The sequence below is a fragment of the Cibotium barometz genome, chromosome 32, assembly GCF_041138505.1.
Source record: "Cibotium barometz isolate CiBa-2024 chromosome 32, ASM4113850v1, whole genome shotgun sequence".
Taxonomy (NCBI): Eukaryota; Viridiplantae; Streptophyta; class Polypodiopsida; order Cyatheales; family Cibotiaceae; genus Cibotium; species Cibotium barometz.
This window is the reverse complement of record NC_141077.1, coordinates 22,594,431-22,609,548: the sequence shown is the minus strand read 5'-3', so window position 1 is coordinate 22,609,548 and position 15,118 is coordinate 22,594,431. Positions and strand designations below refer to the sequence as shown.

The 15,118-nt window shown below is 42.6% G+C and overlaps 1 protein-coding gene across 1 annotated transcript in view; it reads left to right on the top strand.

Annotated features, from left to right (window-relative positions):
- Positions 1-4,215: 4,215 nt before the first annotated feature.
- RH39 overlaps positions 4,216-15,118 on the top strand; it is a 115,897-nt gene continuing 104,994 nt past the window's right edge. Inside the window, exons 1-3 of the mRNA XM_086772061.1 lie at positions 4,216-4,879; positions 5,532-5,627; positions 5,859-6,047. Coding sequence (XP_086628187.1) covers positions 4,292-4,879; positions 5,532-5,627; positions 5,859-6,047 — 873 coding nt within the window. The 5' untranslated portion in view covers positions 4,216-4,291. The remainder of the gene's footprint in view (positions 4,880-5,531; positions 5,628-5,858; positions 6,048-15,118) is intronic.

Genomic DNA, 15,118 nt, shown 5'->3' with positions numbered 1-15,118 from the left:
TATTATCACCACGTCAAACCCTGGGCAAACCAAGGTTTCTAGATCCACCTATAGCCATGGTCCAAGTGGCATTAGAATCATGTGGATTGTAGTTTACAGCAGCCTTGTTTTTTATGTTGCAGCAGATGACATCCAAATGGGTTTTGATACTGGTATGAGTATTCTTAATGTGTTGCAGGAGATGACATCCAAATTATGGGTTTTGATACTGGTATGAGTATTCTTAATGTGTTGCAGGAGATGACATCTAAATGGGTTTTGATACTGGTATGAGTATTCGTAATGTGTATAAATGTGAGGCATCAAGTTTTTACTAGTTTGGACATGTGGTTCCCATTAGGACACGCCAAAACAATGAGCAGCAAGGCAAGCTACAAGTAGTGCACGACAAGCATTGTCATTTTCACCAGGTCCGCACAACTAGACCGTGAGTGCTATTGCCAAGATGACATCTCACGAGGGTCTAGTATATATATTGGATTGTCACCAAGTCGAATTCTGGGGAAAACCAAGGTGTCTGGATCCATCTACAGCCATGGTCCACGTGGTAGCAGAGGCATGTGGATTGTAGTTTACAGCAGCCCTGTTTTTTATGTTACAGATCACATCCACATGGGTTTTGTGATACTGATCTGAGTATTCTCAATGTGTATATAGGTGAGCCATCAAGTTTTGAATAGTTTGGACATGCGGGTCCCACTAGGACATGCCAAAGCACTGAGCAGCATGGCATGCTACAAGTAGTGCACAACAAGCAAAGGAGGTCATTTTCACTAGGTCTACACAACCAAATTGCGAGTGCTATTTGGCAAGATGACATCACGAGGGTCTAGTAGATATATTGGATTATCACTCGGTCAAACCCTAGGCAAAACCACTAGGACATGCCAAAGCACTGAGCAGCATGGCATGCTACAAGTAGTGCACAACAAGCAAAGGAGGTCATTTTCACTAGGTCTACACAACCAGATTGCGAGTGCTATTTGGCAAGATGACATCATGAGGGTCTAGTAGATATATTGGATTATCACTCGGTCAAACCCTAGGCAAAACCAAGATGTCTTGATCTGGTCCAAGTGGCAGCATAGGCATGTGGATTACGTTTTACAACCACCTTGTTTTTATAATTTTATGTTATAAAGGACATCCACATGGGTTTTGATCCAAGGATGTATACACATATGAGATAGGCATATATATTGCCACACATACGAACCATTTGGATTATTCAAACCACATAATGATTATAGAGACCACAAAAAAGATCACATGGATCCCATTCTAACCATGCATGCCACACTGAGACAATAGCGCCCTTGTAAAGATGTCTAACAACCTACTTTGACTATGTGTACAAGCCATATAAACGATACATACCACATCGGGATGACAATGAGTATGTAAATAACTCAAGAGACTTATTCCGACCATGTAGAGAAAATATGGACCTTACAAACCACACCTAGATGACACCAAGCATGTAAAGATCTCTTGGAGGCCATCCCATTTGGACCATGTATAGATCACAAAGCACAGTTTTAGAAGACCATGCAAATAGAAATCACATAGAGCCTTTTCCAACCATATATGGATCACATGGCCCATACAGAGCACAGCGGGAGAAGAATAAGCATATGAAGATTCCATATACAAATCACATGGACCATGCAGAGTACAGGAAGACTAAGCATATGGAGATTCCACACATGTATGGACCATCCAAGGCCATGATCTATGACATCATGCATGGCCATCATATTTTATGGATGATGCATGTATGTCGATGGTACACATGATAGCATGTATGTCCATGATGCATCTATGTCTGTGTCCATGCCATGTCACATGCTACATGGACATGTCACATGTTGGCATGGACACATCAAGTGCCACATCATTAGGGTAGTCCACATAAGCAAAACCCATGGAACTAAAGCTCGCCAAAAAAAAAACTCACTATTAAATGCTCACCAAAAAAAATTCCCCCTTTCAACTACGAGTGTCTCTGTTCTCTTATGAGCTTGTCAATGATATATATCTATGCCATTCTACTTAACTAATCCTCTTTTTGCAGGTGTATGATTTCATTGGTTAATTTAAGCTTTAAGTTTCTAAGGCAAAAATGAGCATTCCCTTACTATGTGAGATTCACTAGAGAGTTTTCATCATGAACAAAAATTGGGATTTGTGAGCCTATTTAGGAAGAGGAAAAGTTTATAGCTATAAGGGAAGGAGTTGGAAAGGCGGAGGAACAAGGGAGTGACACAAGTAAAGGTAGGAAGAAAAATTGTAGAATGAGGAAATAGTATAATTAACTTGCTATAGTTCTAGTGAGGAAGACTCTACTAGAAAATTGCTACATAATTGTTTTTCTAAGTGATGGGCTATGCTGGAAATTGAAGTTAGCAACTAGAACAAACACAACAATTGGTGAAAATAGCAACTATTTGGTGAAATTGGTGACTGCCAATTGTGACCCATGATTGGTAGCTAAAATTGGAGTTGTTATGGTATGGGGGTTGGTGACTGGCAATTCATAGCTGGAACTAATGATTGTTCTCACAACTGGAATTGGAGGTTGCTCATGGTGATTATTTTTTAGTAAATAATTATAGAAACCTAAATTTGCAACCGTTTTCATTGCAACATAGGTAGATTCGAGGATAGGAGAGTAGAAGTTGGTGAGAAATAGGAGTAGGATAAGTAGTCAAACATGTGCAACCACAACCATTAGACAACCCATGCAATAAATCAAGGCCACAAATAGAAGTAGGATAAGTAGTCAAACATGTCCAACCATTACCACATGAGAGAACCCACAAATAAAGGAGCTAGTTATTTAACTTTGACTAGAAGGTGTTAAATTTATCAAGCCTTTGGAAATTTCTATAGGCACTCTACACTAATTTATCAAGCCTTTGGAAATTTCTATAGGCACTCTATAGGCACTCTACACTAATTATTTAATGCAAAAAAGGTCTCTTAATATGGCACCAAAATTACATTTCCATTAAATATATTATGTGAGATTTTCAAGAATAAGAGTGTTTTTCTAAGGTTTCATTTTAGTATGTAATGATTAATGCTTCAAAAAGTCAATGAAATGATGACCCCATATCCTCTTTATTTAAGGCAATAAAATGATGATCCTCCATATCATTTCTGTCTACACCTACATTAATTATATAACTAGGCCATTGGGCTTGGTTAATTAATTAATTAACCTTATGAATTAATTAATTAATCAAGGTGAATTAATTAATTAAATTAATGCCTCTCTTCCTCTCTCCCTCTCATATCCAGGTCTTCCAACAACAGCAATGGACGCGCAAGGCATACAAACCACCATTCTCTCTCTCTCTCTCACAAACAAGAAGATACATTCATCTCTCTCTCGTTTTGTAGTGGACGGCAGCACACAGGCATACAAACCAACGTCCTCTCTCTCTCTCTCTCATGAATAAGAAGATACGTTTATCTCTCTCGTTTCGCAACCATTAGACCACCGTCCTCTCTGTCTCTCTCGCCCATGTGGGGGCTATTGCCTCGGATTGAAAATGGGAGGAGAGAGCTTTTAAACCCTTCCCCAGAACTCTCCAGAAAACTCGAGTCTTCCATGCCACGCGTAAAGAGCCAAAATTATTCACTAAGGTTCTCTTCTTTGAAAACCACATCACTAAGGTTCTCTTCTTTGAACTAATTAATTTATCCCAAAGCAAATTAGGGACCCATATTTGCATACATTCACCTATATGTTTCTATTTGCAATCCTATCTATTTAAGTCAATAAAATGATGACCTCCCATATCGTTTCTATTTGCATGCATTCACTCATATCTTTTCTATTCAAGGTCCACAATTCTCTATAAAAAGCTATTTGCATGCATTCACCCATATCTTTTCTATTCAAGGTCTACAATTCTCTATAAAAAGCTTCAAAGGGCTGAATCAACGAGAGGAGGGAAAGAGAGAAGAAGAAGCCCTTTTTAAGGTCGTAGGAACAATCCCAAGAGACCAAATATGATCTATCCGATGGGAGTGAGATTCAAACACAAGACTTGTTGAATAACAACTCCATGAGCTAACCAATCTACCACACTTGGGTGATAGAGAGAAGGAGGGGTAAAAGAAACCCATCTTTTAAGGTTCTAGCATTTAATTTTAATACATATCAAATAATTTGTATATATACATGTCGTTTCCTATTTAAGGATATATACAACAATCTAAACCTATGATGAAATTCTTCTGGTAGTATCGAGTTTTAGTGAAAGGAGAGTGTGGACTTGTGATGGCTCCTGCAGGATTCACAGTGCGAGCTTTAGGGATATCAAGGACAGGTAGCCTCTTCATGCGCTCCATGGAATTCTCATCACTCTCGTATATCCAAACACTGCACAAGCCGTTTTGTCCGCTGCTTCTCCACCCTCGCCTTTCTGGCCATCGTCCCCTTTACCAGCATCGACAGGCAGCTCGAATGGCCCTTGCCCCTGCAACAGCAGCACCGTCATCAACAGCGGCTGAAGATGACCCCGCCATGGCTGCCTCCCTCCTTGACAAGCTGAGAACTCGGCAATTGAGAGACCTTCGTAGCCCCGCAAAATCCAAAACCCTAAAAGAAACTTCAGTGAAGAAGAAGACCTCCCCTTCTCCTTCTTCTTCTTTGCTGTCGCAGGAACCCTCCCTTGCCATGGCTTCTTCCTTCACAGAGCTTCCCCTTAGCGGCGAGCTCATGGCTGCCGTTGCGGAGCTTGGCCTAACTCAGCCTACTGAGGTCCAATGTCGCTCCATCCCTGCAGTTCTTGATGGACATAGCGTGGTCATTGCTTCCCACACTGGCTCTGGCAAGACCTTAGCCTACATGATTCCCCTTGTGCAGGTATTAAGCTTATAGACGCACACACTGTCACATGCACATATATGTGCTTAAATTTGCTCACATTCAATGCACACGCAGCAAGTGTGGAGAGAGATATAAACGTTCATATCGTGCACATATGTATGCACGCATCAATAACATATGCAGCACGTGTGTATATGTCAGTCCATACTATGCGTGGTGGAGTTGACGATGTGAGTAGACTCTCATGGAGTCAAGATTGCACGTTAGTTTTTGTTAAGTTTGGAAAATAATGTGAACTTTCTGTTAGTATATCGTGTGTATACGTGTGTGTGTGTGGGGGCCGAGAGAGGGAGAAAGAGAGAGAGAGAGAGAGAGCAGTTGCTCAAACAACTCTAACTAAATATGACATCGTATACATATCACACTGCATACTTTTACATAGATATGTTTGCATGTTTATCATGGGCATGCAGGCGTTCATGTATGCATGCATAGATGTTTGCTTGCAGGCCTATGTATACATAAAGAGCCTGCTTTATGCACTTTTAATTCTATATATGCATAATGTGTGTAGGGTTTGTGTGGTTGGATGATTAGATGGGCTTCAGTTCTGAGTGCTTTACTTCTGTCCGAAGTGTTGTACAGATTCTATTTTCTTAACAGTGCCTTGGTTTCAATGGATTTCCAGTCTCTGAGGAAGGATGAAATGCAGCAAGATAAAGCTCCTAGACCCAGAAGGCCTCGTGCTGTAATTCTCTGTCCCACCAGGGAACTTGCAGAACAGGTATATCCACACACAATCTAACAAACAGGACATGCTGTGATTTTGTTTTGGTCCAGCTAGGAAGGCCTATGTGCATTGGACCGCAAGGGAGGTCATCTATGTTTGTGTGTTCACACTCGTGCAGCACAGAAGCATCAATGGATGATTTTTACAGAGCATCTTTATTTGTCTTGGTCCAAGTTATGATTTGCTGAGCGTCTTTGAGCTTAGGTTCTCTTTTTCTCTGTGCAGGTTTTTCGAGTAGCAAAGTCCATTTGCCATCATGCAAGGTTTCGTGCAACGTTGATTGGTGGAGGTGTGCGGATGAGACCTCAAGAAGATGCCCTGAATTCTCCTATTGACATGCTGGTTGGCACACCAGGGAGGGTGTTGAAGCACATTGAAGACGGGAACATGGCATATGGAGATATCAAGTATGTGGTGAGCTTTTCTTTACCCTCCTATCTAGCTTTGTAATTTTTAGGCTTTCACACTATTGTAGTGTAATAAAGTAGGAACTTTATTCAATAGGGTTAATAATGGGACAAGTCCATGTATAAAAGAGGGGACTTGGACCATGGTTGTAACTTTTGATGATCATTTTTAGAAATGGAAACTTATGTTTCTTGGAGCTCATGGCTTCTCTCTTGGCTTGTGGAAGGCTATTTCCATTCTCTTGGTGAGAGACTAAACACACTTAGGCATCATGTTTACATGGTGATTACTCATATTTTTCATGCATTACATCCCTTCATTCCAATTGGTATCAGAGCTCTTGATTTTGATCATGGGCATGCATGGGTTGTTGGGAAAATTTTTCTTTTAATTTTTTTCTCATTTTCTTGTAATCCTTGAGTGATTCTTGACAAATCTTCTCTAATCTTGATTAATCTCATGGGGATGGTGAGCATTTCATGTAGATTGCTTAGATTTTGAGTGATTTTGGTCATTTTTTTGTCCTTTTTTGGACCAAATCTGGGAGTATGGATCAAATTTTTTAAAAGTTTTGGACCAAAAATTGGGAGAAATTACTAATCCTGCTTAAGCATCACTAATCCAAAACGTTTTTGATTAAAGGAGCTTTCCTGCAAACCCTAGCTATGGTGGGAGCAAACCGGGTCATTTTGGAGCACCTTTAGCACTTTCTATGAGCAATAGGGTTGCATCTTCACATAAAGGAGACCTCTCTGATGAAAACGCGTCGGTCGGGGCAGCCTAACGGCGCACGGCGTCAAAATTAGGGCTAGGAAGCTAAGCTAAGCTTAGCTTAAGCTTAGCTTAGCTTAAGCTTAGCTAATGCTTGAGATAGCTTAAGTTTAGTTGATTGGTGACTTTGGTGGCTATTTGCAAGCTTCTTTATGGGAGAATGGTGGATTTTCTTCAACTCCTCCATGGCTGAAAATCAGAGGTAAAATGGCTCAAATCTTCATCTCCATCAACAAATCTCAAGCATTGAAGCTTTTCCGGGACCATTGGTGAGTTGCTACATCCATCCTTTGCAAGATTTGAAGCATTTGTGAGCAATGGAATGAATTAGGGTTTTCCACATGAAGAAACCCTAATTTCCAGAAATTAGCCATTAAAGCTTGACCATTCACATGCCAATATTGCTTCTCCATGCATTATTGATGGCAATGGTGAAAGGAATTGATTCCACATGAGCTTGGCCAATTCATAGATCACATTTTGGGGTATTTTCTTCATTATGTCTCATTTGGCATGCCATTGATGGAATAGCAAGCTTATGCAATGTTTTTGGAGTCTCTCATGCTCATCTTGATGCCATATGGACACTATGGATGCTATACATAGCCATGCCAATGCTATGTTTTACACATGGGCATAAGAGAGCATTTGGAAGCATGCATTTGTCAATATGATGTGAAAGGGATTGTTGGAATGCAATTGCAAATGCCTTGATTGTGGTTAACAATTGCTTATGCAAATGCCATGGTGAGGGCATTGTGAATTGTTGGTTTGTGTTGGAGCTTTTGGATGATGGATTGAGGCATGAGTCCATGCTTTATTGATGAGTTCTAAATTGTAAAAGGGCATGAGTCATGCTCAATACTTGTAAGCCAACAAACTTGTTCTATCATTTGATATTATCCACATCATTTTGTACCTACACTCACCATTGCTACCACTTCAAGTTTCTATAGAATCTAGCAATGTGTGAGGGTACCTTGGCATTGGTTGGAGAGGCCAAGGGGAGAATGGCTTGAACTCTTTGTGCCGTGATTGCCTTGGAAAAGCGGTACAAAGGGGGATTAGGTACACCGGTGTGAAGAAATGGCCTCAACCTTCACCTTGGAGGAAAACTCGGTGAAGGGGTGAGAAGAGCTTGGCCGGGAGATCGGCAAGCTTCAACGCGCGTCCTCAACAATCCTCACCATCGACTTTGTGGATGCATTTGGGCAATGGGGCTCTTTTTCCGTCATATTGTGTGGATATTGCAAATGCTTTGATGGACAAAGAGTGCATATGATCTTTCATGACATTGTGGGATACAAAGAGTATTGCATTGTGATTTGAGAAGTTGCATTTCCATTTGAGATTTGGTTCCAATTACAAAGGAGACTATGGCGGAATTTTTCCAACAAGGGAGCCAAACAAGCTTATTGATTGGAGATTTACCCCATGGATACACTTGAAGAGTTATTCACAACTACCAAGGGGAGAAACACCAATCATTTGTAGCCGGATTGAGCTTTGGGACCGAATTTTGGAAATTTCTGGGATTTTACAAAACCCTAATTCAGTCCTAGGGTTTTTGGGATTAGGTCCGAGTGATTACACGACTCTATTCTACTCATTGAGAGTTTTCAAATGAGCCATAGAACCCCTTAATCGGATATCACAATCTTGGTCAAAGTAGTCATGTTGACTTTCTGGTCAAAGTCAAACAGAATATACTTCCACTTTGACTGAATCAAAATGCTTTTAGGGGTAGGTTCTATCTTCCGTTAGCTTTCTATAGAGCCGTCAAAATCCTAATTCCGACATATATTTTGCATTTTAGAGCCAAATTACTACTTTCAGCTGTCCCGCACAAACCCTAAAACAGAGAGTACTTGCCCACACCTAATTCTTACTGTGTTCATTTGGGAGGATAGTAGACACCATTACCTACCCATAGAACCTTCTTTTGTCCAATTCTGACATCATTTGGGCATTCTATCAACATCTTGCATTTCTTCACTATGCCGAAGGGAAGACCACGCAAGGGTGGGGATGTTGTGCAAGAAATGATCATTGGTGATGAGGACATGGAAGGTAATATGGATGCAAGGGATGCATTCATCAATGAAGACAATGGGGGGAATGTACATAATCAAATTTCTCAAGGGACACAAGCGGCGGTTAACCATGACACCCTCATGCGAATGCTTGTACAACGGTTGGAGACCTTAGACTCCAAGCTTGATTCTCATTTTGAAACATTATCCTCACGGATTGGTGTGATGGAAGACAAGTTTGGGAAGTCTCAAGCACAAGAAAAGCATGGGAATTATGGTGACTATGAGCAAAGAAAAGGCAAGGGCATCTTGAATGAGGATTCCATGAAGGCCGTACAAGAGGATCCATTGGGAGCATCCACTCGGGGATTCATGGCGGATGCACGGAAACCTCTTGTCAAGGATATGTTTCCTCCTTCTTTTCATTCGGGTTTGTCTCACCCTAATGCATCAAAGGGTCCTACCTCTTCTAGGGCAATGCATTCAAGGGAAGAGGATGAGGCGTTTGTGAATGATGAGGAGATTGCACTCGATTGGAATCAAACGTCCTTTGCCCAAAGACAAAGGGATGCTCACGAGAAGTGGATGGGATTGTCGAATATCATCAAGAGGGATTACAAAGACTTTGCACAATTTATGGAGTCATACTCAAAGATGCAAAGATTCAAGCCCTCTACCCAACATGATAACCCATCCCACATATCTTCCAAGGATGTCAAAGACAAAATCTCACTATCAAAGTTCAAAGGTGACGGGTCATCTCCGCAAGAGTTGGAGGAGTGGGCTACCAAGCTTGACACCTATTTCCAACTTTACCCAAAAAGTGAGCGTGATATGGTACAATTTTCTTCCTTACATCTTGAAGATTATGCTCATCAATGGTGGAGGCACTTGGTCAAACAAGGGAACACGCCATCAACTTGGGAAGGATTGAAGCGGGAGATGAACTTGGCCTTCATTTCACCCTTAGTGCTTGATCGATACCATGAAGAATTGTATGAGCTTTGTCAAAAGGGAATAATGGTGAGAGATTACATCAAGAGATTTTTGAAGCTTTCAATGTACGTGGAAGGCTTGAGTGAAGACATGAAGATGAAAAAGTTTGTGCATGGGCTTGAACACTTCATCAAGGCGGGTGTGTCGGCTCAAAGGCCTAGCTCTCTCAAAGAAGCTATGAGGTTAGCCGAACTCTATGAGCCAAAGTACAAGAGGTCTCAGCCCATGACCTCCACCAAAGACACACTCAAACCAACCACTACTTCTTACAATTTTGGGAAAGGTCCTACCTCTACATTACCATCCTCTAATCCAAGAACTCCTACATCATTTGGGGGTGGACAGCCAAAGAATGGGAGTAGTGACTTCATGAAGAAGAAGCCCTTTCAACCCTTCAAGAAGACTCAAAGAATGGATGATCCAAAGATTGAGGAGTTGAGAAGCAAAGGGCTATGTTTCAAGTGCAAAGAGAGGTGGTCACCCGGGCATGTGTGCAAATCAAAGAAGATTGTGGCCACTATGATCCTCATGGATGAGGAAGAGAACAAGGATGACTCTCATGACATTGAAGAATGGGAGGATTGCAATGAAGAAGCACATGAGGAGTCACTTGAAGACCATTCTTTCATCACGGAGGATGGTGAGTTTCCGTTTGATCCGGGAGGTGGAGTTAAGGAAAGCCTTGTGGACGGAGACATGCCTACCAATGCAGAAATTTCAGCTTGCATATGCTCTCTCTCACAAGAGTTGTTGGCGGGTTGCAAGAACCCAAGCACACTAAGGTTGGTGGGGACCATCAATGGGAGGGTTGCACATATTCTTGTGGATTCCGGGAGCACTCATAGCTTCATCAACTCTAAATCCATCAACTCTCTCAAACTCAACACAAAGAAGTATACATGCTGTAATTTCTGGACAGCTTTGGGAAGGTCTACTATTGGGCCTATTTTTCTACTCCAACAAGCTTCATGGCGTATCCTAATGAAAGATTATGATGTGGGCTACATATGGCTGAGTGTACATATCATTTTCAGCCCAATATATGGAGTCTAAATGAAGGATTTTCAAGGGTCTTCATCGACTAGAAGGGCTGTCATAACAGTTCCACTCATACACTTTGGGCTTGAAGCTTTGTGGACTTGTATACATCCGGATTTTCATTGTATATGTGCTTTGGATGTACTTGAGAACTCTTAACCACTTCCCATTGATTACATTAGAGTCTCATACTTTGAGATTGTACATGTTATTGATTTTGAGGACAAAATCTTTGGGAAGGGATGGTTTGTAATAAAGTAGGAACTTTATTCAATAGGGTTAATAATGGGACAAGTCCATGTATAAAAGAGGGGACTTGGACCATGGTTGTAACTTTTGATGATCATTTTTAGAAATGGAAACTTATGTTTCTTGGAGCTCATGGCTTCTCTCTTGGCTTGTGGAAGGCTATTTCCATTCTCTTGGTGAGAGACTAAACACACTTAGGCATCATGTTTACATGGTGATTACTCATATTTTTCATGCATTACATCCCTTCATTCCATGTAGTGGTACGAGTCTGTCTGAGTGTTGGCTTAGGAGGCTGAGTGGGCTGAGTGTTAGGCTGTCTGGTGAGGACCAAAGAAGTTAGTATAGATGTTTGTGACTCGAACGAATTGGTGGGGTGTGCATACCAGCATTTCTATGACCCTGCTGTGCCAACTGTCTAGAACTGTGGAAGGCGATCTCTATGGACATACTGTATGTATGTGATGGCTTGGAACATGGCGTATATGGGGAGAGGGGTTGATCCAAAGGATTCCAAACTCGACCAATACTATGGCACGTGGCTTGGAGGGCTTACTCTTGATCATGCTAGAAAGCATAATAACCTGCAATCTCCACTCTCCTCTAGTCCTTCTCTGCCAAATTTGGTCCCAAAAAGACACCTTTTACTACCACTTTGCTTCCGCTATGTGCACTCTTTCATGGTATCATCACTCCCGGTTCAGCGACTCCTCTGCTGCCCCAGATTCAGCCCTATTTTCAGCACCCTCTCCTCTGCATTTTTCTCAGATTTGCAGCCTCTTTGTTGCTGTGTTTTCTGGACAGCACCTGCTGGTCACTTTCTCTCCAGATTGGCTTCATCGCTTGCAGCCATTAGGTAATTTTCTGATCAGTGTTTTTCTCCACGTGGAGTTTGGACATTGGCGGCCTGTTTTTTCAGGACAGCGGCCCTCTTCTGGCTGCGTTTTCCTCTCCGGTGGTCTTTACCTTTTGCAGAGGGGGTTTGTGGTGTTTTGGGCTTTGGTGGCACACTTGGTACTTCTGGAGGACACTTCTTCTTCTGAGTTTGTGCATATTTCTGAGATTGAGCCCAAGCTTTTGTGATGGCTGCTTCGACTTCTCTTCATATATTCTCTGAGTTCGCAAAGTTGGATGGTTCCAACTACACCCTATGGAAGGTGAAGGTGAAATCGGTCTTGCATGGCGTGGATCTTTGGGATTGGCTTGTTACACCGGCCAATGCCACCGCTCCCAACCTTTCTTCCGGTGGTGTGACTTAGGCACAGATTGATACATGGTAGGGGAATGATCGTCGCGTTTTCTCCTTTCTGATGTTGAGCTGTCAGGATTCTGTTCTCTCTCATGTGTGTACAACAGGTGCTGCACATGAAGTTTGGAAGGCTTTTGTAGATCTCTACGAGATTAAGTCTCCAGGTCGGATTTTGGCGTTGGAAAAGCAACTTATGAACTTATCAGTTTTTGCCTTTCCATCTTTATCTGCTTTCATTTCGAAGATGAAAGAACTCTGGGACGAGCTTGCTGTTTGTGGTGGCAAGGACATCTCTATAGAGGATATGGCTATTCGGCTTCTTTCCAAGCTTCTAGAGAGGTTTGATGTATATTTTTAGTCTCTTGTTTCTTCTCCTCGTCCTGTTCCAATAACTTAGAGGAAGTTCTCCCCTCCGTTATGCAGATTGAGTCTCGCTTTGAGGAGCGGACTGGCACCTTTGGTGGCCTTGATGGAGCTTTGGTAGCGCGAGAGGGAATAATCAACAAAAGAAAGGGAAAGGGGTTTCTGACAAGAACTCCAAGGATTCCGACAAGGATAAAGACAACAGTAAATCTTCTAAGAGCAAGGACATTGAATGTCATAATTGTGGCAAGAAGGGTCATAAATCACCCCAATGTCACAAGAAGAAGCATGATGAAGCAACAAAGAACTCTTCCTCTATAGTGGTGTCCCAGACCAAGAAGGATGATGGCATTCTTCTTTTAGCAGGTACTCGTCGTATACTTGCTCTTGTGACTTCTCAATCACGGTCGTGGATTGTGAATAGCGGTGCTACTGCTCACATGACACTCCATTGAGATTGGTTCGAGGACTTCACTGCCAAGTCAGGCGAGATCACTTTGGGCGATTCTTCTTTTGTGCCGGTGCATGGACATGGCACTATCCCCATCTTCGCTCTTCCGAGGACAAGAGGTACTTCTCTGACGTTATGTATATTCCAGATTTGGCTTTTAATCTTTTGTCAGTGAGTGCTCTTACAGCTTAGGGTGCGGAGGTGATCTTTTCTCGTTATGAGATTACCATTCGTGATAAGGCGACTGGTAGCATCTTGGCTCAGGGAGTCCGAGATAGTGGTCTGTACAAATTGACCGCTCTACTTTCTTCTGGTACTTCTTTTGCTCTTTGGCATGCTTGGTTTGGCCATTTGAGCTATCGGCTTCTGCAGCGAGCTTCGAAGGATGGGTTGGTTGAGGATTTACCGACCATCAAGGCTCCGTCTTTTGCTTGTTCCTCTTGTTTACAGGGTAAGAAACACTGAGCCGCCTTTCCGAAGGAGGCGACATAGATCTTCGGCATCACTTGCTCTCATTCATGCAGACTTATGTGGTCCTATGAGTACCGCGTTTTTGAGTAAGGTGTTGTACATGCTCGTGATGGTGGATGATTTTTCTAGATATAGTTGGGTTTTCTTTCTGAAGATCAAGGATGAGGCTTTTCAGCACTTCTGTGAATTGGAGAGTTGAGGTGGAAAAAGAGACCGGTCATTCGGTCAAGGCTCTCAGGACTGACGGAGGGAGTGAGTTCACAACCCAGGAGTTTCAGCAATATTGCAAAACACATGGCATTCGGAGACAGGTTACTACATCATATACCTCATCACAGAATGGAGTTGCAGAGAGGAAGAATAGGACCATTATGGAGATGGCCCGTGCTATGCTTGAGCATTCTTCATTACCTCGACGTTTTTGGGCTGGGGCGACTTTCATTGCTGTCTACATTCAGAACATGTCTCCTACTGTTGCTCTTCTCGATAAAACTCCATATGACGCTTTCCATGGTGAGAAGCCCTCCATTGTTCATTTCCGGATATTTGGATGTTCGGCGTATGTTCATGTGCCTAAGGAGCATCGCTCCAAGTTGGACTCGAAGTCTCAGCGCATGACTTTTCTTGGATATAGGACTGTGTCCACGGCATATCGTCTTTATGATCCTTAGGCCGGCAAAGTTGTTGTGAACCGTGATGTGGTGCTCGATGAGACTCCTACATCTTCAGACGGGGGTGGTGAGCTTCTTCCTCCACCTCCGTCTCTCCGCCTTCTCCTCCTCCTCCTCCTCCTCAGTCAGATGATGATGATGATTGCTCCTCCTCCAGCGAGCTCGAGCAGATCTGGGCCTGGATGGTATTATCAGACAGTTCGTGATTCTGGGTTACGTGAGCTTCCTTTTGCTCCTTTGCCTGGTTCTCTTTGGCGTTCTTCCAGAGTTACAGGGAAACAAATTCATGAGGGCAACATGTTTGTTAACTATGCTCTTATGTCCTCGATCATTAATGGTCCTCCTGATCCCACTTTTGCCTTGGCGTCGTACTATGCAGGCATAGCTGGATGCTATCGAACGGAATGGCACTTTGATTTTGGTGCCTAGACCACTGCAGCGTAAGTGATTGGTGTGCGTTGAATCTTCAAATCGAAGTTCCGAGCTGATGGCAGCTTGGACAAGCACAAGGTGAGGTTGGTTGCCAAGGGTTATGCTCAGCGCCTTGGAGTTGACTTCGATGAGACCTTTGCTTCGACGGCCCGAATGACTACCATTCTCACTATTCTTGCTCTTGCAGGTCATCATAGATGACCCGTTATCGAGATGGACGTCAAGTCGGCTTTCTTGAATGGAGAGCTTACACAGGAGGTTTATGTTGATTAGCCGTCAGGATTTGTTGTTCCAGGCAAAAAACAGGATCACGTGTACCGGTTGAAGAAGGCTTTATATGGTCTGAAGCAGGC